Raw genomic sequence first — 22,191 nt, 5'->3', positions numbered from 1 at the left:
TGATATTTTTTGCTATTTGAATATTTTTAAATAATATTTCAGTCCATAATATCACATGTTTCGTTCTATGAATTGTTTCGTTGTAGGTGATGGAAGAAACGGTGATAATTCCTTAGTAGTCAGTATGGAGCTAAATGGAGTGATGTATCAAGGTGTTTTGTTCGCTCAAAATGACAGTACGACCACGAACGATACATCAACATGCGGCAGCAACAATTCGAAACCGTCTCGAAGTGTGGTTTTGTGAATGCGCAGCGATCGAGGAACCATCAGCCTATCACGTTGTCCTCGTACTTGATGATTATCTACATATAACAAAAATAGTAACTATCTCGTTAACGAACGAAGCAGTCTGCCATGATGGAACTTGATTTTCCTTTGACGACTATAATTTACATCCGCCAACTCAAATTGTCCTTTACTTGTATCATGCGCGAATAGCTGCTAGGTTCCTAGAAATTGTATAAATATATATGATATGTGAGTTTAATCGTAATGACGATAGGCTGTTTGGGTGATGATGTTGCAAGTGATTATAGTGTGGTAATGTATGTATGATTTGCGTGCAATGAAAAGATAATATCTTTTTAATTATGTATTTCTGTATTTTGCGGTTTCTTTCATTCGATGGAAACCTTCTCGGCGCAATGTCGGTCGCAGATCTCGCATTGTCTTTCCTTTCGTTCAACCTTAATAATATAATTAAAAAACGAAATAAAAAAATAGACAAAATAGTACATATTTGTAAGGGTGAACTAGAACGGAAAATATCCTCGAAGAAGGACGCGTGTTAATTTCTGATAGAACTTTCTCTTCTTTCTTGTTAAGCAAAGAAGTTCTCCTTGCAAAATTTGTTCCTTAAAGCTTAATGCTCCCAGTTAAGAATATTTACGGAATACTTTCTATTTCACAAACTCTACAAATATATATTATTTTTTCATCGAATCTCCTACAGATATTTTATAAGCATTTTAAACCAGCACGTGTACATTTGTTTTTATCATGATTATCGATACGATATCATTGCAAATGTAGGATATAGGTGTGTGTGTATGTGTATATACAAATATATATATATACATATATATATATATATACATGCGATTACATACATATAAATATATACATCTACGTAAATGCGTGGGTAGACAATTGTCCATCTTGTCGCTCGTTTGTTAAGTGTACATAATCACTCGTATATTTTGCATTCGTATGGGAGAACCGGAGCAAGAAAAAGGAACAGAGTTCAATGCGACAGTTTACAAGAAACATAAATATTATTATTATTTTATTATTATAATTATTATAACCGTAATTATTATTATTATTATTATTATTATTATTATTATTATTATTATTATTATTATTATTATCATCATCATCATCATCATCATCGTCATCATCATCATAATATCATCATCGTTACTATTAGATATAGAATTTTTATTTTCTTTCACTCTTTCTTTCTTTCTTTTTTTTTTTTCTTTTTTTTTCCCTTTCTTTATTTCAGCCAGGTTCTTTGACAAAAAGGAATCGGACAATGAAAATACGCGTTCGTTCGCTTTTCACTCCGATTCTTTTACATGATTCTTTCGTGAATGCTCTTCACGAAATAGTACGAAGGGTAAAGCAGACCATCGCTGCCCCTTTCTTTATTTTTACTCTATATTTCTACTCTTTCGCGTCATTTTCTTTATTTTTACTCTATATTTCTACTCTTTCGCGTCATTTTCTTTATTTTTACTCTATATTTCTACTCTTTCGCGTCATTTTCTTTATTTTTACTCTATATTTCTACTCTTTCGCGTCATTTTCTTTATTTTATACTAAGTGCGCAAAAGGTACGGACGTTTAATATAATAGCATTTAGCGGCGTATCATCCGAATATTTAATCCGTCCGCGCCATTTCGCACGTTTGCCATTGTCTCACGCGTCGTTAAATTTTCTAAATCTCCCTTTTTTTTAACTATGGATAAGGATGTTTCTCGATGTATACTAGGGCCAGTTAGATAACAATACCGCAGTCAAGTAACTATAAAACACTGAACACCCACGAATCGATCTATAAATATATAAATATAGCAATGTTTACTTTACATAATGCTTAGTACGTAACGCGCTGAATAAAAATCATACAGGATTGAAACGTATATCCTTTATAGAAGACAAGTGTATTCGCAACGCAATCAGAACGAAAATAAAACCATCCGTAGTCATAGTTGTTAAGATAAAGACGTAGCGGAGGTAAGATATTAGAGAATAATCCGCGCAACAATAATACAAAAAGCATAGGATAGATCAGGAGAGAGATTTTGCGAATGATTCACTAATGATGATGTCTAAAGCGATAGCCGAAAGCGATATAACAATGGCTAGCTCGACGATCTAAGAATCTGCGTATTAATAATAATGCAGGTGAGAGAATTAAATTGTTTTATTGTTTATAGTTTGAATATTAGCCAAAAAGACTGTTAATAGAAAAAATATTATATAGGATAGAAATAATTTCTTATTGCGATCATTAAGAGCGATATTATCGTAATCGTCAATATTAATATTATGACTATATAACTATTATTCCTATTATTACTATTAGTATTATTCAGATATTTACTACTATCATCTTGTTACGACGTGATAGCAAATAACGGTTCTAATAAAAGGACAAAAAAAAAAAAAAAAATGATCAAAAGAGGAATATTTGAATCAAAATTAAAAAACGGAATCCTTGTTGCTATTGCATGAAGGTAAAAGGCTGACCCCTTTTCTCTTTCTTTCTTTTTTTCATTTTTATTCGAGACATTTGATCTCAAATAAGAAAAATATTCCTGCGGCGATCTTGAAATTAATGACGACATTTTGATTCTTGACCATCTTTTTTATGTGATGCTAAATTCATAGTTTTACTTTTTAATTGATTACATGAAACGTTAAATTGCTAAAAAACGTCAAATACAAAAATGAGCAACAAAAAAGTAAATGTAATATTACCAGTTTCGCCGCGCTCGATAATTTTCATAGTTTATAAGACAATTGTTAATGTTTATTTAACCGACTAGACTGACGCCGGTTTGTAAGTATTACTAATTTTTTTCTTCAATGTCAAAACAAAAATACAGCACATTTGCAGGTATAATATTGTAATAATTATTATATACGTTGTATATACCATATACAATTAAAAAAAAAAAAAGAAAAAAAACAGAAGATTGATCACAGTAACTATTTTAGTCTCCGCAAGTAGCAATTTAATTATCTGTAAATCCATGTAAACGAGTCCACAATTATTATAACGAATAAAATCGATATTACTTTTATTTCAATAATCTATGACTTCGTTACGCCTTTATACAACATGTATATAATGAATGTTTATAAATTTTACCAAATTTTTATACATATATCTAGCGACATCAATTGTCGATCTCATTGACGATAACTCATTACAATTTCAATATGTAACGTTATATTCTTTAGCAAATTGTTCGATCTTACACAATATTGCTTGTTTCTCTTCTAATGTCGCAAAAGCATATTGTACAGATGATAGGCAAAGTTTTATGAGTTGTTCTCGTTCTAAACCAAACGTTGAACTAGCTATTTCGTATTCGTGAGATAAAGATGTATGGAAAACACCTTTGTCATCGGTCTAAAAGGAAATAAAATATTCTTTCCAAATAATTACTCGGATAAATGTTAATAACTCTACTCACACCAAGACAAATAGGATGTCCAGCTTCAAACAAATATTTAAATTGGTGAGATTCATAAGTAGGTACTGTTTTACATTGAACATTCGAAGTTAAACACAATTCTAAACAAAAGATAAAAAGCAAATTTAAAACAATATTCAGTATATTTCTGTATAAAATAATTAACAAATTTTCATATGTTGACCATTCTTACCTACAGGAATTTTCGACTTAAGAAGCAAATTAAATATTTTGTTTGATCCTTGTAGCGTGGGATGAATGCAAGTGCAATGCCCCAATCTATCTGGTTTAAATTCAAGGATATCTATTGTTTCAGTTTCATTTGAAATCTATATAAGACAAATGAGAAAACACTTAATGTGTTCAAAGATTCAACAAGATTAAGTTCAGTTTAAATAACTGATCTCTACCTCTGCACAATGGATTGCAATTTTAAGTCCAGCCACTCTAGCCTTTTCCAATAACTCTAAAAATGTACCTCCTGTCATTGGATCTCCACTGAGATCAAGTCCAACGATATATTGGGGATATTTCTTAATAAAATCTATTGCTAATTCTATGTTTTCTTGTGCTGCTTTGTATCCTTGTTTACGATTAATAGATATTAATAACTTCAATAATATGCTTGGAAAATCAGTCTTGCACACCCTATAATTGTAAAATTTCAGATAAAAGTACTTTGATGTTTAATTGATTGTTTAAAAAAAAAACATTTTAGTTAAATCTTACTCAAATGCTTTTATAATTGCTTCTACACATTCTTCTTTTGTCATTTTCCCTTCAATAACACGTGGTGTGCTTCTAAGCTCCAAATATATTACGTTATCATCTTTGAATTCTTTAATTGTTTCATAGGTAGAATGAAAAACTGCTTCTGGTGTTATTGCTAATGAATGTGCTATGTCAAATACTTTGAAACATCTACGAATCAATTATTGCACGTTTTCAATATAATAACACAATATATAATTTGAAATTGAAAACTCATTCGTACTCGCCTAATGATGAAAAATCTTTTATACTCGTAAATATTTTGTCAGAATCTTCTGAATTAGGATTTTGCATTTTATACAATTTCTTCAAGGTATCCATGCTTAGGGATCCATTTAAATGAGCATGAAGTTCCTGTTAAGCACAGAAGAAAAGATATCTTTTAAGCATTAACCTATATGTTTTATGTTGTATAAGTTTCAGATTACATACCAATTTTGGCAGAGCTCGGCAGAAATTTCCTAAATTCATTATAAAAAATAGATCAAGTTTTATTAAACATATAAAAAATATCCGTCTTATTTTAATGTGTCGTTTATTTCAAACTACTGTTCCTTAAGTCTGAAGAATTAATGCAGTAACCAATTGCATTCGATACGTGACTACATATGTACTTACATATATGTTCTTTATTTAGTTCCTCAATTTATTGTATAACTTATTTTCATACTTTTTTTTAATCAAACAATGAATAAATAGGATGGTGAAAAATATACATATGTACACATAGGTTCAATTAAAATATATGTTTATAATCAATTTAATAATAATAGAAAAGTACAGAAATACGGATTTCATACATAATGCAAATAGTATATAACATTTTGAGAAGATACAGTTAAAATAACTTTAACTTTGTACATATTTTATCAAACTTATATATGATTTAATAGATTTTGAAGTGCAGGTGCCTTATGAATAAAATAAAAACTGTATTCATATTAAAGCACTAAAGAATACTTAAAGGTATTAAGGTATAGAAAGTATCAGATTTTTAATATATCTATAATTGGCATGTGTTTTGTATACTGTGTTATAGTAATTACAAGTCTAGCATTTATGAAATGTATACTGTAGAGGAAATTTTAATCAGTTTTTTTTTATCTCAACTACACATTTCTTATCTGAAATACGTTCAACTTTTTCGTAACATCTAATAATTATTTGTTAAATATTTTTTATATGTAACATTTATTATATCTGTTTTTTATTTATTATATTATATATGACAGACAAAGAATAAAAATAACATTTTTATGCTTATGATCAAATTTAGTTATATGTATACATTTTTCCAGTAATGTTTATATATACATATAACTGATTATTTATAATTCTTAATTAAGAATTGAACATACAAGCACATTAAATACATAAGATTTTAAATTTGGCATGGAAAAAGCTTTATAAGATAAATTCGAATTTCCAGATTTTCAGATTTGGCATCAAATAGTTTGTATAGTATTTGTACAATAAAAAAAATAGTGCCAACATAGGCAAAAATAACATTGGTCAAGCATAAAAATGTCTTATATTTTAAGGTTGAATACCATGCCTAAAAACTGCTCATAGTGAATCACAATGATACCATCCAAATCTGTATCCAACTGTCTGAAGGCACAAGTTAATGTCTAAAAAATAAAATTTATATATTTTTTTAAACATAAATGTACATAATCTAACAAAATATTATACAAATGAATACTTACATATAAAACTACACAGCACTGAATAAAATCATCAAAATATATAGTGCCACGACCAGCTCTGTCATATTTGCGTATAAGAGTGTCTATAATTCGATCTGATAATCTGTATCCAAAATTTTGGAGAGCTGTTTTTAATTCATTTCTATCGATATTTCCACTGTTGTCCCGGTCAAATGATTTAAAGCAATTTTCCCAGTCTGTTACATATTTCCACAGAGCTCCAAATTCTTCAAAACTAACTGTTCCCTTTTGATTTTTATCAAACATACCTGAAGAATCAGGATCAGTTTTGTCAATGTTAAACATACCTGTATGAATGCAATGAGATAAACTAAAAACATATTAAATATGATAAAAGACCATGCAGATCTACTCAGAAACTATGGAACGCATTGTTATAGTATAGCATTTTAAACATTTTTATTGATTTACGTGGTCATTTAAAACAATAAAGTCAAATAATTACCAATCATTAAACGAACTGTTTCTGGATTAAATGGTGTCCAAGTCCCATTAGAAAGAGCCTGCTGTAATTCCTCTGCACTAATTGCACCAGATCTATCCTTATCAACTCTGCAATATCCAAACCAAAAAACATTAAATTTGTTTGTGTCATATGTTATTTATTATAAAAATTGTATTTAGTTTACAATTATTTATAAAATGAATAAATAAATAAATATGTTAATTTTGTAAAACTGTGTGTGGAAGGCAATCAAATTAAAATTAAAATATCTTTTAAATAACGAACTTTCAGATAAAAATACCTTAATACTTACGAAAGTATAGAGGATAAAAAATCATATCGGGACGCGTATAAAAAGATATAAGATTCCATTTAAAGAAATATCAATGACGCTGAATTTCGAAATTTCGGTTATATGCTCGATATGAAAGAATTAAATAAACGAATAAAATTCAAATAAAGTTTGACATACCTTTGAAAAACATCCCAGAGAAATTCTCGACTAGGCATAGGCGATATAAAAGACATCTTTCAACTAATGTTTATTTTCACAAAATATAGAATTAGAAATAATTATATTTAACACTTCTATCTGTTTAACGTTGCTTTGCAACTGATTATGGTAACAGTGTAAAAGATAATACGAATTAATTTGCAAGAAGTTTCGCAGAAATCGACGTCATAAACACGTCACACCACTGATAGTTCTAACGTATGGTTACTAGTTACTATACTACGTTTATATATACTATATCATATTAACTATTTGGCTGGTTATTTTCAACTATATAGTATATTTTGTAGATCATACAAACAGGTCTTGATGTTTGCTAGGGGAAATTATCCGAAAATTGAATCATGTCTACTCCTAAAAAATCAACATGGAAAGTCAACAAAGTTTGCGTTCTTGTGGGACAGACAAAGACGAGTAAAATGTTTCTGCCTCTGTTTGAGACATTCATAGCATATCCACGTATGGGCAGAATGAGGACCTTCTTGTCTTCCAGGTTAATTTTTTACAATTAATCACGACTCGATCTTTGGACGATTTTCTCTAGAATTCAGTATATAAATGTCATGATCTGTTTATATGATGTACTATATTACTGTACGTATAAAGAAATTACTAGAAAATTATTTAAAATCTCGGAATAAAATAAACTATACTAATTGAATTAAAAATTACTTCTTCATAAAGTGTTATTTATTAATAATGATAATTACATATTACAATGCATATGATAGATAAAAGAAAAAATATATAAACGAAGTAATATATCTTGCTCAATTTGATTAAGTTAATCTAAAACACCAAACAGCTCTCTTTCTCTTTAAAAACATTTATGATAGTCTATCATACTTTTTTATATGATTGTTCACTAAAATAAAGATTATTATCATCCTAACAGGATATAAGGTTATTAAATAAAGCTTGTTATGGTTTTTCATATTTATAAATTTTCCTTACAAAGGAAAAATATTTCATGATTACTATGTAAATTATATTATCTAATTATGTTAAACATGATATCTGATGTTATCTATAGTGGAAATATTGAATAAAAGGTTTATTTATAAATATTTTGAGTTCTGTGCACATTTATATTACGTTTGTTTAGATCTTTTTATTTTCCATGCCCCAATTCTATACTTATACCAAATGAAAAATAAATCTTTACCCATTTGTAACCAACTCCAGAAAGGGACTATTTTGGATCCTTCAATTTCTGTCCAATTCACAGGAATCTCAATAATAGGAATGTTTAGAATTCTTGCAATATATAGCATTTCTACATCAAATGCCCAACGTTCAACATGTAGAGCTTGAAATACAACTCTTGCAGATTCACGTGTTATAAGTTTAAAACCACACTGTGTATCCCTAATACCTCTGACTCCCCAAAACCACACTAGGAAATGGAATCCATGCATTAGTAGCAATCGAAAAAAGGTTCTTTTAGCAGTTTCTTCTCTCTCTAAATGAGCTCTAGATCCACATACTATTGCATGAGAATTACTGACTTCATTTGGCTTATCTATATAATCAACTAGAAAAGATGGTTTTGTTACTATAAATATTTAATTTTACTTTATATTATACCTAATAACTTACATCCTAATATATTTTTCAAATTATCATCTAACTTTTTTAAATCTGTAAACTTAGTAGCACCATCAGCATCTGCAAATAATATTACGCTTCCTCTTGCACTTAATATACCCTTAAATGAAAATAATTATGATAAAAGATAATGACAATAATAATAAATTAAATTTCATAACATTCTGTTACTAACCAATCTTACTGCCCCACCTTTCCCTCTGTTTTTAACAAGATTTAATACTCTAATGTTTTCATACTTTAATGCATACTGATGAGCAATATCCACAGTTTTATCTGAACTTCCATCGCTAACTATAATCACTTCATAAGTACACCCATTTTTTGAACGGTTTTCCAAATATTCCAAACACTCATCTAACATTACTGGCACTATAAATTAAATATATAAACACATTATGTTTTCATAACATTACTGTTAATGCATCAGTATTTACATCTTTGCTCTTCATTATAAGCTGGTACTATAACACTTAAATGTACGCTCCATTTTTCATATAAAGACGGGAAAGCTTCTGTTTTTTTCGTTTTTGGATTGAAAAAGTATTTTTCCTTCTCATCTTGCCATATTTCTGGATATGGTTTTGTCATTACAAATAATATTATAGAAAACTGAAAGTATGTAATTAATTTCATTATAATACAGAAGAAATAATTGCAGCTATATATACAATATTTTAATAAAACAAATTATAATTATAAGATATTAATGTACCTATAGAATTGCCACGTTTATACAAATTTAAATAACATACAAATAGTAATTATAACCTAGAAACGTACCACAATTATACATATTACTGCAAATAAAATAGCATAAAGAAGTAAATTCCCTAACGGTATCATATTAATATTATTATGTTTTTAAATATTAGCAAAAAAATACTTTTCAAAACACGTATTGTTCCATCCTTCCTTATCTTGTGCTACTGCACATGCCTCTGAAGTTGTGATTAATTTGTATACATTTCGCAGTTGGCTGCACTAAATACAAATTTTATCTATTATTTTTTTGGCGAAAAATTTCTATATTTAAAATGAAAAATAGTCACAGAGAAAGTTTAGTATTTATTAGAGATATTAAAAATCAAATAATTTCAAATTTGTTATACAATATAATTCTTCATAAGCAACTGATAAGTAATTGATGATAAACCTTTGCCCACATAGAGGGAGTTCTACATTTTCAAATTTGTATTTTTATTTATTATGTTCAAAAAATCTGAATTGTCACAATAAAATAAAGTATACTCTAATCGACATTCACGTCTCCATTAATTTTCTGTCTCATGTATTATTTGTTTCGCGTAATTCATTCTACGCTTATTATAAATTAATTTATTATAAATAGTATATTTTATTTATGTACATGAATTAAGTTATGGATATAAAATATAATGGATTCTGATAAAAACAATAAAATTAATATTTCGGATGAAACGAAAACTACTTCTCAAAAAAGAGATGAAGATAATACGTATGATACGAATGATACATATCTAATGATTGATAATATCGCGACAGATGAAAGAAAACCGAAGAAAAAGATAACTATAACTGTAGACGAAGATGATCCATGTCTTAAACAGGAAGACAAACAGAGACATGTACGATCTGTATTTCCTGGTGAAGATCCAAGGTTTGTTTTACTATGTTACTTTTCTGTTAATTGGCATCTATAATATGATTAAAATTGATCTTTTTCATATTCTGAATTAAAGTAATTTTTAATATCGTTATTTAGATTTCAACAACAAAATCAAACATTACGCTGTTGGGTAATGTATCATGATTTCTATCGTTGCGAACGTACTTTAGGCGAGGGATCAGACGTATGCACTTGGTTTAAACAAGTTTTTACATCTATATGTCCAAGGGAATGGATTAGTCGATGGGATGAACTTAGAGTTAAGGACAAATTAATCTAACACAAATATAAAAATCAAGGGAAATTTCCTAGTAACAAATATAGAGTTTAGGAAGATTGTATATTGTTTTCTATGGCTAAGGGATATAAACTTAAGTTTAAAAATAAATAAACTCGCAATTAGAAAAAAATATTAATCTTTTATTATACAGGTACAAGACTTTTATGAGGTAACTTATATAGAAGTATGAAATGAATATTTGTTGCAATGCCCGACGTTGGCCAGTCATTCGGCTGCCTTCAACAATCGGTCAACAATATCTTCTTTCTCTTTTACATTAATCACACTAGTTACTTGCAGTTCATATATGACACTTTTTACATATGTAAAAAATAAACACTTGCAGCAAATTTTCTTTAAATTTTCGTTAGAATAGAAGCTTGAAATAGCACAGTATTAAAAATTCTGCTTTTTTTTAAATTTATGATCTTTATATAATAAAATTGCTACTTTAATTTGTGCACAAACTCTTGCCGTGATGAAGATAACTTACCATCTTCGGGTGTTACTTCTGCTTGTGAACAGCTTCCATCTATGTGGGATTTTGCATCCTTAGAAATAGTAGCATCTGTAATTGTTAAGTGATAACATTTACTTATAATAAAAAATGTTTGAATTTAGAAGTTAATAGATTATAAAAAAAGTGTGATCACTTTCAATAAAAATCTGGATTTTTATTTTTTAATGTCCTCTGAATCTTATGATTAAAGATTAAAACCACCTTACGTATATTTTAACAATGCCATTTTGGTAGCTAAATGCTACTTGGTATGGCTCCCTGTTTGATGAATAAATTGACAATCTCCATCACTGCATGTTCCCATCAGTTCGTATGGACAAAGGACGCCATTGGGATTCGTGTTCCTGGTTAAGAATGATAAAAACAACAAAAAAAATACTCGAAATTTTTGTAAAAGTAAAATTAGAAAAACACTGTATACTTTTTATTTAGAAATAAATATCCTATATTACTCAAATATTTAGAAACCAAAAACCCACCTTGGTACCTTAAAGTGTGTTAATATTGATTCATAAGATAAAAGTGTTTTTTTCGTTGAAAGTTCCCCTTCAAGTCTCGTAGCATTCCTCCTTTTACTGCCCGTTTTTAAAGTTGTAGACCTTATTACATTATTTTCTGGTACCACTACCTTATTATCCCGCTTTTGAGCATCTTGTAAGTTAAGCACATCAGTAGTAGGAACAGGATTATCACTTAAGTTTGTTTGTTCTGTAGATACTTCTTGTTCATGGTTGTTTTGTGTAGGGGTACTTTCTTCATTAACGCTTGGAGCACAATTATTTAATACTACATCTTTTTTCTTGTCTGTATCACTTACATTTACTGTAGTAACTTCCGAGTGTACAGTTTTTCTAATTTCATTAGATTTTATTAGAGATTCATTTTCGTTTAAAATTGTTGTATTGGATTCTTCCAGAGTATCACTTTGATAAATTTCTGTACATGCACTAGACACAGTTGCTTCTTCCAGTTTTGATAATTCGTATATGTCAGAAATGTCAATAGATGGTACTTTTTTCCGGGAAAGTTGCCGCGTGTGATTAGCTACTTCTTTCAATCTATTATCTAAAAGTTGTGCTCCAGCTTCAGGTATCCTAGGAGATACGATGAAAGAATTAAAAATATTTATATTTTGTGCTCACAGTGATTTGAAGATTAATAGTAATGATTCTATTAATATATTACTTATAATCTTTTCCTACAATTCTATTTCCCAAGGTTGTACAAATAATTGCGAGTTTATAGCATTTTTGGCGACCTGCGTTGATCTTTCCGCGAGCTTCTACTACTTTTGGACCTATATTATTAATACGATTACGTTGTACTTGTAATCTTTCTTCAGCAACTTTGAGCTGTTCCCTGAGCTTTTTGACTTCAGCCGCTAAATTCGTCTGTAGATCTCTTTCCATATGCCACTGACGAAGATTTTGAGACATCCTCGCCAAATCATCTAAGATTGTATAGCTATTTTATCAAGAAATGAAAAAATTATTATATAGAAATACATTAAAATTTAATGGATATTAATGAATTTTCATTGGAAAGTTAGTTACCGTTTCATAACTAATTCTTGTTCTGTATCTGTTAAACGTTGTTCTTGTTCCGCGTGTGAAAGATTAATAAGACTATTTAGCTCTGTCTTGACATCTTTTTTAATTTCTTCCCAATTTTCTTCTATACTTCTTATATCTTTTGGTGATATATTGTTTTTGGGCGATAGAAAATGAATGTCATGTTTATCTTTTGTACTTGAAGTCAATAATGTATCTTCCTGACATCGTGAAAGATATATTGTAGATTCGGATGTATTAAGACTTTCGTTCCAACTTTGAGGTGTTCTTGATAAAATAATAGTCGATGTATCTGAGTCCAGTGTATTGTTATTACCAAATGGAGTATTATTGGAAACAACGTCTTCCTTTGTAGGACATAAAAGTTGGTTTATATCAGTATCATATATATTTTTATTACTGCTATCTTTATTTCCAGAAATATTTTTACTTCGATCGATTATTGTTTCGTTATTTAAGGTCACTTTATCATTTACTGTTACCACTCGATCGTTCGTATCATTTTTTACTTGTACATATTTTCGATTTACTTCATCTGTAGATAAAATTTTTAAGCTAGGTGAAGTTTTTGTTTTCGTTGGACTCTTTCGCGATATATTCGTCGGTTGCATGTTTCCAACTGCTTTGTTTTTGATATTATTTGGACTACTTTCAGCAGATACACAAATATTATTTATTATTGACTTTGTTAGTGCTTTTGTTTGAGTTGGATTTGCATGTTCTTGTTTATCAACATCATACATTTTGCTGATACATGACTGAATGTTGCTCGTTGATATAGTGGTATTTTTTACTGAATCTGCTAAATTTTTAGAGCAATTTTCCTTATTTAATTGTTGTGTACTTATACTTTGACTTTTTGAGGGTATTGTATGATGTAGTTTCGCATATAACTCTTTACTTGAGCTATTGGATGATATGGGTTTTGAAGTTACTTCCATATTTTTATTTTTTATTAAACTGTTGTTTTCTATTGTTTTATGTAGCTTCAGCTTTTCGCGTTCTAAAATTTGTTGTTTTAACCGTCGATATTCCTCTTGTTGAGATGCAGGTAAATGACGAACAGCCTGTAAAAATAATCAGATAATTAAATATTTCATGTATGATAGAATATTTTGTTATAGTATTCTTACCAGTGGTGTTTGTAGATTGGATGAATATGATTTTTCTGGTTTTGTTATTAATATTGCATCTTTCTTAGATGTTTGTGATACTAAAGTTGGTCTTGCAGCTGCCATAGATTCTTGCTTTTTCCGTACTGCACGTAAAAATTGATCTAAGTTTTTTTCAAATTCTGCTGTAGGATTTATTGCTGGTTGATGTTTACCCATTGTGACAGTAGGTGCTGAAGAAGCAGGTATACTCCTTTGCCATTCAGATTCAGAATCACTTTCTGTATCAGACTCCAAATTTATAACAATCCTTTGTGTATCGGACAATGCCTTTGTATTAGCAGACCATTTACTGTCATTAGATTTCATTTTAGATAGAACTTCATTTTCTGCAATTTTTTGCTTGTTATAAATTGTAGCTCTTTGTAAATTTAATCTCTTTTGAATCATTGTATTTTGGTATTTTTTTGCATTATTTACAACTTTTGTACTTGCAGGAATTGAAATTCTTTTTATAAATTTCTTCTGTGGACTTTTTGCTACAGGAATTGATCTTCTCCTTCCAATTACTGTGTTTGAAGCCTTAATACTTTCAAGAGATAAACTTTTCTGTGTAGCATTATATATTTTCTCTCCAGCATTTGATTGATTTTTATCGTTTTCAGAACCACATAAATTTATATGTGGAATTGGTAAATTATTAACTGTAGATAATACCGTATTTGATACAGTTTGATTTACAAATGCTTGATTTGGTACAGCAGATGTAGTACTTGTTGTTGTAAGTGGTACTGAATTGGAACAACTGTTAGTGATTTTTGTTCGTTTTGGCAAAGAAGCTAATAAAATTGCCCTTAATGCATCTTCATCTTCATCAAGACTTTGTCTTCTGTCTTCTGTACTCTTTCCTTGTTCTGATGTATCATTAGATGAATTATTACTTCTCTGTATTTTATCTTCATTAGTTTCTAAAGAAATTTTATTTAGTTTATCATCAATAGTTTTGGACATTTCTGACATACATATATGGATACAATCTGTCTGGTCCATTTGTGTCTGAGTTTCTTTTTGATTTTGTTTATCATCTACATAAAGAACTTGATCTGATTTACATATTTGCTTATCTACAGTATTTACATTATCATCATTTGTACATAATGTATTGTGTTTTTTTGCAATTAATGATGCAGCATTTTTTCTTTTTAATCCCTTTTTAAGCAGTTTCTTTTTCTTTTGTGTTAGAATTTTAATATCACCTGTATTATTTGGATTTGTAATTATATCATTTTGTGCTACAGTTGCACTGGGATTACTTTCTACTAGTGAAATATGAGATGATTTATCTGTAGATATTTCATTAGTTAGATCTTCATGAAATGCAGTTGGTATAGTTAAAATAGAATGTGACTTTTGTGGAAAGGATATTAATTTTATAGGTTTAAAGGAAGCATTTATCTTTGTACTACTTTCTTTATTAATAACAACTGGCTGCATTTCTGCACTTTTGAATGTAGGTTCTTGTTGCAATGTATTTTTTCTAGTTGGTAATGGCAGTTGCAATTGTTTGTTTGTTTTTAAAATTGGTGCTGGAACTAGTGTTCTATTAATTAATGTTGGTATTTTATTTGTATCTTTGGTAACATCTGGTAATCCTTTCATATAAAGTGGTTCTGATATTCTGTCTTCAACATTATTTAATACATTTGGAATGTACTCTGAAGTTTTTATATTTTTAAAAGTATCAGTTAATAGATTTACATCTGCTTCGGTTTCAGGAAGATCATCAATTGTTATCATTGAACTACTAGGAGATATTGATTCCATAAGATAGCTTGTATTAGACCTAATAATTGGATCCAGTGAAAATGTTTCTGCTTTATTTAATTGTTCATCTTCATTTACATCGTCTACTTGTTTTGTACTTTGTGTATGTTGATTTGTTGATACATTATTATATTGTTCATTATTCCCACATGTATTAGAAGTACATGATTCTAAAGAAACTAAGGAAGAATTTGAGATAGTTAGTGGACCAAGAGCTTGTGGAAGAGCATGTGATAAATCAGGATCATATACAGGAGTGTCAGTTGGAGAATAAGGCATTTCTTGGATTGAATTAATATCTAAAACTTCGGAAATATGATCACTTTTAACAGTAGCACATGTATTTTCGTAAGAAGGTACATTTAAATGAGAATCATGTACTTTCATAAAATCTGATTTAAAAGTTTCTGTTAAGTCAGTCGATGAATATTGTATATTTGTATTTGTAGCACATAATGGATTTTCTGATTGTGCATAATATGCAATATTTGGCAAAAAACTTCGATTTTCAATAATTTTCTCCTGATAAGATTTTTGATCATCCTGATTACTTGTAATAGATGTATTAAAATTTGGACTATTATTTGCTCCATTAAGAGAGATGAATGATACATCAGATGGTTGAATACCTAATAGTTCTGTATCCATAGATATGTTGGCAGTAATTTTGTCTGTTGGAGAATATGGTAATTTTTCTTTTTCTCTTTCAACATATGTATCTAATTCCATATCCTCTGTATGATCACTTTCATTTACAGGGAATGGAGTATGAGGTGGTGATGCAGAATTTTCCTCTCCAGGTATAGGAATGCTATCTAAAAAGCTTTGATTAAATGGACTTTCACTACGAAAACTATTAGATTTCTTGGACTTTCCCAATTGAATTCCCTTTTGAATTCTATTTTGATGTTTTTTTAACACAGCAGAACGAAGTGCAATCATTCTTAATTCCAAATCTTCTTCGTCTTGATCATCATTCATATTTGCACTCACATGTTTTATAGTTTCAGTCTTTAGCTGTTCATTTTGTTTATTTGATTTGTTTTGTTTCGTTTCAAGAGCTTTCTGTCTTAATAATGCTAAATCTTCTTCATCATCTGCATCATTAGATTCCTTTTTATTTATATCCTTTATAGATTTTCCTTTTGAAGAATTTGTCAAATCAGTATTATTGTTAGAAGCACTTTTCATCATATTTGTTAACTTCTCTTTTAATGAAGATGCATGCTCTTTATTTTTATTTAAAGTTTCTTCTAATGAATGAGTTCCCATTGAATCTAATTTTCTGACTTTTTTTAGTAATTTATGTGTAGTATCAGTATAATTATGGGATGACTTTAAGTCAACATGTGACATTTTCCGAGGCATTGTCTTTGTTGAAGATCTGTATGGTGATCTTTTAGGAGATTTAAGTCTTCTTGGAGACCTCCTTGCCACTGGTGATCTAGTACGAGTAATTGGCGATTTTGATCTTCTAAAAGGAGATCTTGTTTTTATAAGAGATCTATGTCTTTTGGGTGGTGATCTTGGAATTATTCTTGATCTACTTCTTCTATGAATAGGACTCATTTCTCTGTGATGTGGCCTAGAAGTATTTTTTGTCGCATCATCTTTTAATATACTAGCGCATTCTTTCTTAGATACATCTGCAGTAGCAGAAGAAACTAGATTATCCATTGAAAGTACACGATTTCTTTTCTTTTTCTTCTTTTTTTTCTTTCTATTTTTGGAAGGAGAACGTATAATAATTTGTTTAGAATTATCTGCAAGACCAACAATTTCCATATCACTGTCGCTTGAAATAGGCACAAGGTCGTCATTTTTTTCTTGAAGTGTAGAAGCTGTATGTTTTGTTCCAATACATCCTGATTCTTTCATTTGATGAAGATTTTCTTTGCCCTGGACTGCATCTTGTAGAATAAGGTCAACTTCTACTTGATTAGAACATGATATGTCGAGAATAATAATACATTGTGTATAGAAAGATTCAATATGTTATCAAATAGAAATACGTTTTACATGAATTATGTCCCAAAATATTAAAAATATATTTCTTTAATATTCATATTTAATAAAAAAAATTGAATTTTATTTCAAGGCTTATTTTTCATAACAATATGTCTTAAATATATCCCAAAATATTACAAATATATATGAATCAAAAAGGTATAAAAAAATATATTACTTTAAGGTTTATTTTTCATAACAATATAAACAATATAAACAATATAAAGTTAAAAATATTTAAAAAAACACTATATTATTTAATTTACCTCTTCTATTAGAACCCTTGGAAGGATAAAACTTGGCAGGAGCAGTACAGCACGTTGCATTTTGTTGAGTCGACAGAAAATTTGAACAATGAGAAATTTTAGTGCCATATCCGTAATTTAAATGTCCTTCCTCGGAAGAACTTACATCTTCCAAGGATATCTCACCTTCTTCTTTCTCATCTAACACACCAACTGTTTCCGTACACTCACTCGACAAATCGCTAGCCATTCTTGAACTTACCCTCGAACCATAAACAATTAATCGCGTCCATTCGTAATAATACAAAACTGTTTCATGAAAATTAGGGTTAATTACGTATTAACAATAATTGTGATCTTTTTACCGATCTAAATCTAACACTCGCACTACACTTTATTATAAATAACCCCGCGATTAAAATCCTTTAATATAACGAATAAAAAATTTAAATAAGTCCGAATACCGTATTTAATTTCGACAAAGAGAAATTACTTAGTCACTAAAACGTCTGTTTTTATTGCAACTTTATCTTCACAACTAAATGCATGTAATAGTTCTGCCATGCTAAGTCGTTCTCAACGCATGATACGAAACAGTTGGTTTTCATTATTCACTGATTCGGTGTGTTCACAAACTATTACATTGCATGAAAACGAAGCGATTAATCTTTGAACGAACTCATATTCACATTTTTTATTAATTTATTATCATACGAAAAATTTTACTTTTTTTTGTAAGTGAAATTTTATTAAATTGTTATACACTGTTTGAAAAATGATCTTTTTATTAATATTTTTCAAGTATTTTTATCGCCAGACTTTTCACTTTTACTATAATGTAATTGACATGTACATATATTGTTACTTAAAATTGCATATAAACATGATATATCATATACTATATGATATAAGAAAGCGGAAATATTACTTGTTAGTACTATTTGGTCGCAGTTTTGAACGAAGAATATTAAATTTTGGTTGAACGTAATGTTCAAGTAAATCTTTATCAAATATAAACCGTGCCAATGATTGATCACCGATACCAGACAGAACAGCTACAAATCTTCCCATTTCATTCACACTCTTCATTTGATCTTCCATAAAACCGGTAACAATAAAATCACTAGCATTTATATCGCCATGTTTTTCCGCAACAGCATTTACTGCTACTAGTTTTTCAGCTACCTCTAATTCCAAATTCAGTGCTGTCTAAATAAATTTAATAACCATGTTCTAAAAGTTGCATATTATTAAAAGAATACTTAATTCTTTCTTTTAATTATTTACTTTAAAAGCGTGCAATGGACATTTCCAATCTTGGTCGGAAGGAGGTTGTATTGGACATAAATTTACAAGACCCCCGCGCATTTTGACGTAATTTAGAAATCTGATAGCGTGCTCATGTTCCTCGTGATGCATTTGCATGAAAAATGATTCACAGCCAGGCAATGCTACATCTGCGCGCCCGAAGTATGCAGCCTATAGAAAATAACCGATTTACATTAAAGATAATATTAGATAATATTATAGAAGATAATATTATGTTACTATTAAAAGAACTATATATTCATTTATCTTTTTAAGAAACAAATAGTTCTATTTCTTATCTCACCATGGACAAATAATGATAAAAAGCTTTCAGTTCCGCATTTATTTGTTCGTTTAATATAGTTTCAGTTTCTTGATGAAACTTAAAATTGGCTGGCTTTCCACTTGGCCATTTCGTAGGTTTATCAATGCAAAATTCATCCTTGCAGGAGGTTGCCAAAAATTTGGCAAGAAATAGTTTTGGTTTACATATTCCTTTATAGAGTTTAGTTCTTCAAAAAGATTACTTACATTTTTTAATTATACTCAATATTAGATTCTTTCATAAATAAAAGTTACAAACTTACTCTTTAGTATATAATTGTCGAACAAACGAGTTGAAAATATCACTAAGAATTTTTCTATCACTACGCAATTTTAACATGATTTATCTCTAGTTACAAACAATTTACATACGCATTTCTTGATATAAAGAACTTCGTTAATTATAAAAATTATTCTTTAAGAAATTTTCATTTTTATTCGTATGTTACGTGTCATATGTCATATTATCGATTCGCAATTTATTTTCGACATCACGCATAAATGTTTTTGAAACAAAAATAGAAACTATATATATTCAGGATTATCAAGCTTTATTACGCTCAAAGTTAGCACTATGTTGTACAATATATATAACGTTTGTCACACTTCTTAACATGGTAAAAGATGTAAATTTAATCTGAAATGAATTTCTTATTAATAATTTTTGGAAGTATTTGTAATTTGATGCAGAAATTTGCAACACTCTTCAAAATTATACAAGTACATATATATTTATTTTAGCAATAAAAATTAAAATATTGTATTTATTTCTCATATTAGTATCATGTAATGTACAAGTTTTTACTCATTCTCTGTCTATGCATAGTATATTGACGTTTTTACTACAATAATAGTGTTAAATTTTTAAACGGACGTTTTATTCCCTTAGTTCTTGGTCGAAGATATGTACTCCTACACCATCGCCAACTCTTTCTAATTTCGTTATGTGGTTGGCAAGTTCATTGATAGAGTCCACTTGTTCTTTCAGATACTCGGTTTCAAGGAAATCTAACAAGTTTGGATCGTTGTGTCGAGTCGCTAAGGCATGTATTTGGAGAAGACTCTGAAAATGATAAAATATTTATAAAAATATTTATATACTTTATATTTCACTAAAAAACATTACATTTTACTACTCCAAAATGTTTATGTTGCAAATTTATAAAGAAAAAAAAAAGAAAAAAGTCAGATTGGAGGAGCTGGGATTTGAACCCAGGACTTTCCGCATGCGAAGCGGACACTCTACCACTGAGTTACACCCCCACTTGAAAGAGTAGATATTAAAAATCTATAAAAGGGAATAAGTTAATATATTAAAAATATCAATGGAATTAAATTATAATTGAAAGTATTTAGTACATTCTAAAGAAATAAGACATAATCAAAATGTATATAGGAATATTATTTTCATATAATTTTGTATACAATTACTTTTCTATTCTAATAACAATAATTGTTACATCTGAAATAAAATTTTAATAAACATACACACCTCATTAACTTGTCTCTCTAGCTTCAATGCTTCCGTCATAGCGTCATGAGCGCTGATCCAGTCATCTTTTGGCGGGTTTTCAATAGGTGTCAGAGTGATGCTGCCACCTCTCTTGTTTTGATAAGTCATAAATTTCATGGCGTGTTCTCTTTCTTCGTCTGAAGCTTTTTTGAAATACATATAATGACCTGGTAAAGCTACGTCGCATCTATCGAAGTAATATGCCTACAAAAATAATCACGATAATAGAACATGAAATAAAAACACCGAAAGTATTTGTGACGAAAATAATGGTATAGGAAATAAAATGTTTCTTTTTATTTAAATTTTATTGCTAAAGAAAATTTAACGTCAAGAATAGCCACTTAATCGATATGTTGACTAACCATAGACAGATAGACGTAACTTGAGAACAATTCCAAGTTAATTTGGTTATTAATCGCTTGTTCACAGTCTTTGTGAAAATTTTGTCTAACTAGATCCATGATGTTCGATTTCATTGTAGTTAATTTCGTTAAAGTAGAGCGCAAATATAAAGGCACCATATAATAACACTAATTTCGCAGACCTTCACGATGTACCGACTGCAAGCAAATGATGCGCAGTTGTGACACACGCAAGCGCGCAGCACACATTTTATTGATTTCGTTTTCAAAATTGACCTTGAATACAAACATAACAAATTAAAAAATTTAATGTTATATAATGATTTAGCGTTTCGCAGCGTTGTGATAAACATGTTTGTTACAGATTGTTATTTATTTCTTTTTATATTTTGAATTGATTGAATTATTATTCCATATGTTTAATTATTACTTATAATTTACAATAAAGGGGTACGTACGATGGACTTCTAAATTTATTAGTATTTGCATTCTTAAATTGATGAATATTTTTAGCTTTGCCTTTTTGGATTTAAATGTTGTTTGAATTACGTGCGTTCGGAGAGTTCCCACTATATCAATAGGATAGACCAATAGGAAGAAAGTCTGAGTGTCAATGATTTAATTTGGTTAGGTTTCGGAACGCACATGCATGATATGCAAGTGTATAACTATTGTGATGAACTTCATGATAT

The 22,191-nt window shown here is 29.1% G+C and overlaps 8 protein-coding genes and 1 non-coding gene across 22 annotated transcripts in view; 2 read left to right on the top strand and 7 right to left on the bottom strand.

The window, feature by feature from the left end:
- The window catches only part of LOC132908135 (protein dead ringer), a 147,761-nt gene extending 140,083 nt beyond the window's left edge, over positions 1-7,678 (top strand). For 6 of the 7 annotated variants that reach the window (XM_060961817.1, XM_060961818.1, XM_060961816.1 and 3 more), the window contains one exon: positions 87-2,684. In XM_060961817.1, coding sequence (XP_060817800.1) covers positions 87-247 — 161 coding nt within the window. In that variant the 3' untranslated portion in view covers positions 248-2,684. Of the gene's footprint in view, positions 1-86; positions 2,685-7,667 lie in introns of those variants that run through there. The other variant, XR_009658318.1, reaches the window with a different exon arrangement.
- On the bottom strand, positions 1,794-5,705 carry LOC132908136 (adenosine deaminase-like protein). 2 transcript variants are annotated; one of them, XM_060961824.1, is made up of 7 exons: positions 4,918-5,705; positions 4,709-4,839; positions 4,444-4,635; positions 4,125-4,362; positions 3,908-4,043; positions 3,715-3,815; positions 1,794-2,063 (listed from the first exon to the last, which is right to left on the bottom strand). In XM_060961824.1, exons 1-7 carry the CDS (start codon positions 4,954-4,956, stop codon positions 2,034-2,036), a joined length of 867 nt encoding a protein of 288 aa, XP_060817807.1. In that variant the 5' UTR covers positions 4,957-5,705; the 3' UTR covers positions 1,794-2,033. The 2 variants fall into 2 exon arrangements, with proteins under 2 accessions (XP_060817807.1, XP_060817805.1); XM_060961822.1 differs by lacking the exon at positions 1,794-2,063 and adding an exon at positions 3,003-3,650.
- On the bottom strand, positions 5,851-7,526 carry LOC132908138 (programmed cell death protein 6). Of its 2 annotated transcripts, none has more exons than XM_060961828.1 (4): positions 7,133-7,526; positions 6,661-6,767; positions 6,195-6,502; positions 5,851-6,116 (listed from the first exon to the last, which is right to left on the bottom strand). In XM_060961828.1, the coding sequence occupies exons 1-4, from the start codon at positions 7,186-7,188 to the stop codon at positions 6,015-6,017; spliced, it is 573 nt and encodes a 190-aa protein (XP_060817811.1). In that variant the 5' UTR covers positions 7,189-7,526; the 3' UTR covers positions 5,851-6,014. The 2 variants fall into 2 exon arrangements, with proteins under 2 accessions (XP_060817811.1, XP_060817812.1); XM_060961829.1 differs by having other exon boundaries at positions 6,195-6,463; positions 7,133-7,517.
- A 168-nt stretch (positions 7,679-7,846) lies between the features above and the next one.
- Positions 7,847-9,818, bottom strand: LOC132908137 (dolichyl-phosphate beta-glucosyltransferase). Of its 3 annotated transcripts, none has more exons than XM_060961825.1 (5): positions 9,566-9,818; positions 9,220-9,394; positions 8,958-9,154; positions 8,774-8,882; positions 7,847-8,708 (listed from the first exon to the last, which is right to left on the bottom strand). In XM_060961825.1, the coding sequence occupies exons 1-5, from the start codon at positions 9,626-9,628 to the stop codon at positions 8,266-8,268; spliced, it is 987 nt and encodes a 328-aa protein (XP_060817808.1). In that variant the 5' UTR covers positions 9,629-9,818; the 3' UTR covers positions 7,847-8,265. The 3 variants fall into 3 exon arrangements, with proteins under 3 accessions (XP_060817808.1, XP_060817809.1, XP_060817810.1); XM_060961826.1 differs by having other exon boundaries at positions 7,847-8,696; XM_060961827.1 differs by having other exon boundaries at positions 9,498-9,628.
- A 173-nt stretch (positions 9,819-9,991) lies between these two features.
- Positions 9,992-10,726, top strand: LOC132908139 (uncharacterized). Its single transcript, XM_060961830.1, has 2 exons — positions 9,992-10,421; positions 10,527-10,726. Exons 1-2 carry the CDS (start codon positions 10,180-10,182, stop codon positions 10,708-10,710), a joined length of 426 nt encoding a protein of 141 aa, XP_060817813.1. The 5' UTR covers positions 9,992-10,179; the 3' UTR covers positions 10,711-10,726.
- A 103-nt stretch (positions 10,727-10,829) lies between these two features.
- LOC132908134 (uncharacterized) lies at positions 10,830-18,583 on the bottom strand. 4 transcript variants are annotated; one of them, XM_060961813.1, is made up of 7 exons: positions 18,011-18,583; positions 13,935-17,668; positions 12,784-13,868; positions 12,416-12,694; positions 11,710-12,324; positions 11,432-11,574; positions 10,830-11,278 (listed from the first exon to the last, which is right to left on the bottom strand). In XM_060961813.1, exons 1-6 carry the CDS (start codon positions 18,237-18,239, stop codon positions 11,472-11,474), a joined length of 6,045 nt encoding a protein of 2,014 aa, XP_060817796.1. In that variant the 5' UTR covers positions 18,240-18,583; the 3' UTR covers positions 10,830-11,278; positions 11,432-11,471. The 4 variants fall into 4 exon arrangements, with proteins under 4 accessions (XP_060817796.1, XP_060817795.1, XP_060817794.1 ...); XM_060961812.1 differs by having other exon boundaries at positions 11,437-11,574; XM_060961811.1 differs by having other exon boundaries at positions 10,830-11,574.
- A 200-nt stretch (positions 18,584-18,783) lies between these two features.
- LOC132908085 (soma ferritin-like) lies at positions 18,784-20,019 on the bottom strand. The gene is made up of 4 exons (XM_060961718.1): positions 19,885-20,019; positions 19,602-19,809; positions 19,277-19,468; positions 18,784-19,198 (listed from the first exon to the last, which is right to left on the bottom strand). Exons 1-4 carry the CDS (start codon positions 19,959-19,961, stop codon positions 18,914-18,916), a joined length of 762 nt encoding a protein of 253 aa, XP_060817701.1. The 5' UTR covers positions 19,962-20,019; the 3' UTR covers positions 18,784-18,913.
- Positions 20,020-20,155: 136 nt separating this feature from the next.
- On the bottom strand, positions 20,156-21,732 carry LOC132908091 (soma ferritin-like). Its single transcript, XM_060961749.1, has 3 exons — positions 21,500-21,732; positions 21,114-21,338; positions 20,156-20,684 (listed from the first exon to the last, which is right to left on the bottom strand). Exons 1-3 carry the CDS (start codon positions 21,656-21,658, stop codon positions 20,499-20,501), a joined length of 570 nt encoding a protein of 189 aa, XP_060817732.1. The 5' UTR covers positions 21,659-21,732; the 3' UTR covers positions 20,156-20,498.
- Trnaa-cgc (transfer RNA alanine (anticodon CGC)) lies at positions 20,813-20,884 on the bottom strand. Its single transcript has one exon. It is a non-coding gene; the product is annotated as a tRNA-Ala (tRNA).
- Positions 21,733-22,191: the final 459 nt, after the last annotated feature.

Source organism: Bombus pascuorum, chromosome 6 (genome assembly GCF_905332965.1).
Source record: "Bombus pascuorum chromosome 6, iyBomPasc1.1, whole genome shotgun sequence".
NCBI lineage: Eukaryota > Metazoa > Arthropoda > Insecta > Hymenoptera > Apidae > Bombus > Bombus pascuorum.
Note: the sequence above shows the minus strand (reverse complement) of the source record. Positions and strands in the feature narration are given on the sequence as shown.

What these genes read in the sequence shown, in the direction of transcription:
- LOC132908085 (XM_060961718.1), bottom strand. Translation starts at nt 19,961, where the DNA reads ATGTTAAAATTGCGTAGTGATAGAAAAATTCTTAGTGATATTTTCAAC. An exon ending in CGACAATTATATACTAAAGA is followed by an intron (nt 19,810 to 19,884) that starts GTAAGTTTGTAA and finishes ATCTTTTTGAAG; the next exon opens with AACTAAACTCTATAAAGGAA. An exon ending in GTCCATTGCACGCTTTTAAA is followed by an intron (nt 19,199 to 19,276) that starts GTAAATAATTAA and finishes AAATTTATTTAG; the next exon opens with ACAGCACTGAATTTGGAATT.
- LOC132908136 (XM_060961822.1), bottom strand. Translation starts at nt 4,956, where the DNA reads ATGAATTTAGGAAATTTCTGCCGAGCTCTGCCAAAATTG. An exon ending in GATTTTTCATCATTAGGCGA is followed by an intron (nt 4,636 to 4,708) that starts GTACGAATGAGT and finishes ATTGATTCGTAG; the next exon opens with ATGTTTCAAAGTATTTGACA. An exon ending in GACATCCTATTTGTCTTGGT is followed by an intron (nt 3,651 to 3,714) that starts GTGAGTAGAGTT and finishes ATTTCCTTTTAG; the next exon opens with ACCGATGACAAAGGTGTTTT.
- LOC132908091 (XM_060961749.1), bottom strand. Translation starts at nt 21,658, where the DNA reads ATGGTGCCTTTATATTTGCGCTCTACTTTAACGAAATTAACTACAATG. An exon ending in GTTACGTCTATCTGTCTATG is followed by an intron (nt 21,339 to 21,499) that starts GTTAGTCAACAT and finishes TTATTTTTGTAG; the next exon opens with GCATATTACTTCGATAGATG. An exon ending in TAGAGAGACAAGTTAATGAG is followed by an intron (nt 20,685 to 21,113) that starts GTGTGTATGTTT and finishes TATCATTTTCAG; the next exon opens with AGTCTTCTCCAAATACATGC.
- LOC132908139 (XM_060961830.1), top strand. Translation starts at nt 10,180, where the DNA reads ATGGATTCTGATAAAAACAATAAAATTAATATTTCGGATGAAACGAAA. An exon ending in TTTCCTGGTGAAGATCCAAG is followed by an intron (nt 10,422 to 10,526) that starts GTTTGTTTTACT and finishes ATCGTTATTTAG; the next exon opens with ATTTCAACAACAAAATCAAA.
- LOC132908138 (XM_060961828.1), bottom strand. Translation starts at nt 7,188, where the DNA reads ATGTCTTTTATATCGCCTATGCCTAGTCGAGAATTTCTCTGGGATGTT. An exon ending in CTCTGGGATGTTTTTCAAAG is followed by an intron (nt 6,768 to 7,132) that starts GTATGTCAAACT and finishes TGGATATTGCAG; the next exon opens with AGTTGATAAGGATAGATCTG. An exon ending in AGTGCTGTGTAGTTTTATAT is followed by an intron (nt 6,117 to 6,194) that starts GTAAGTATTCAT and finishes TTTATTTTTTAG; the next exon opens with ACATTAACTTGTGCCTTCAG.
- LOC132908137 (XM_060961825.1), bottom strand. Translation starts at nt 9,628, where the DNA reads ATGATACCGTTAGGGAATTTACTTCTTTATGCTATTTTATTTGCAGTA. An exon ending in AAGGTGGGGCAGTAAGATTG is followed by an intron (nt 8,883 to 8,957) that starts GTTAGTAACAGA and finishes TTTTCATTTAAG; the next exon opens with GGTATATTAAGTGCAAGAGG. An exon ending in TTTGAAAAATATATTAGGAT is followed by an intron (nt 8,709 to 8,773) that starts GTAAGTTATTAG and finishes CATCTTTTCTAG; the next exon opens with TTGATTATATAGATAAGCCA.
- LOC132908134 (XM_060961811.1), bottom strand. Translation starts at nt 18,239, where the DNA reads ATGGCTAGCGATTTGTCGAGTGAGTGTACGGAAACAGTTGGTGTGTTA. An exon ending in ATTGTAGGAAAAGATTATAA is followed by an intron (nt 12,325 to 12,415) that starts GTAATATATTAA and finishes CGTATCTCCTAG; the next exon opens with GATACCTGAAGCTGGAGCAC. An exon ending in ACACACTTTAAGGTACCAAG is followed by an intron (nt 11,575 to 11,709) that starts GTGGGTTTTTGG and finishes ATTCTTAACCAG; the next exon opens with GAACACGAATCCCAATGGCG.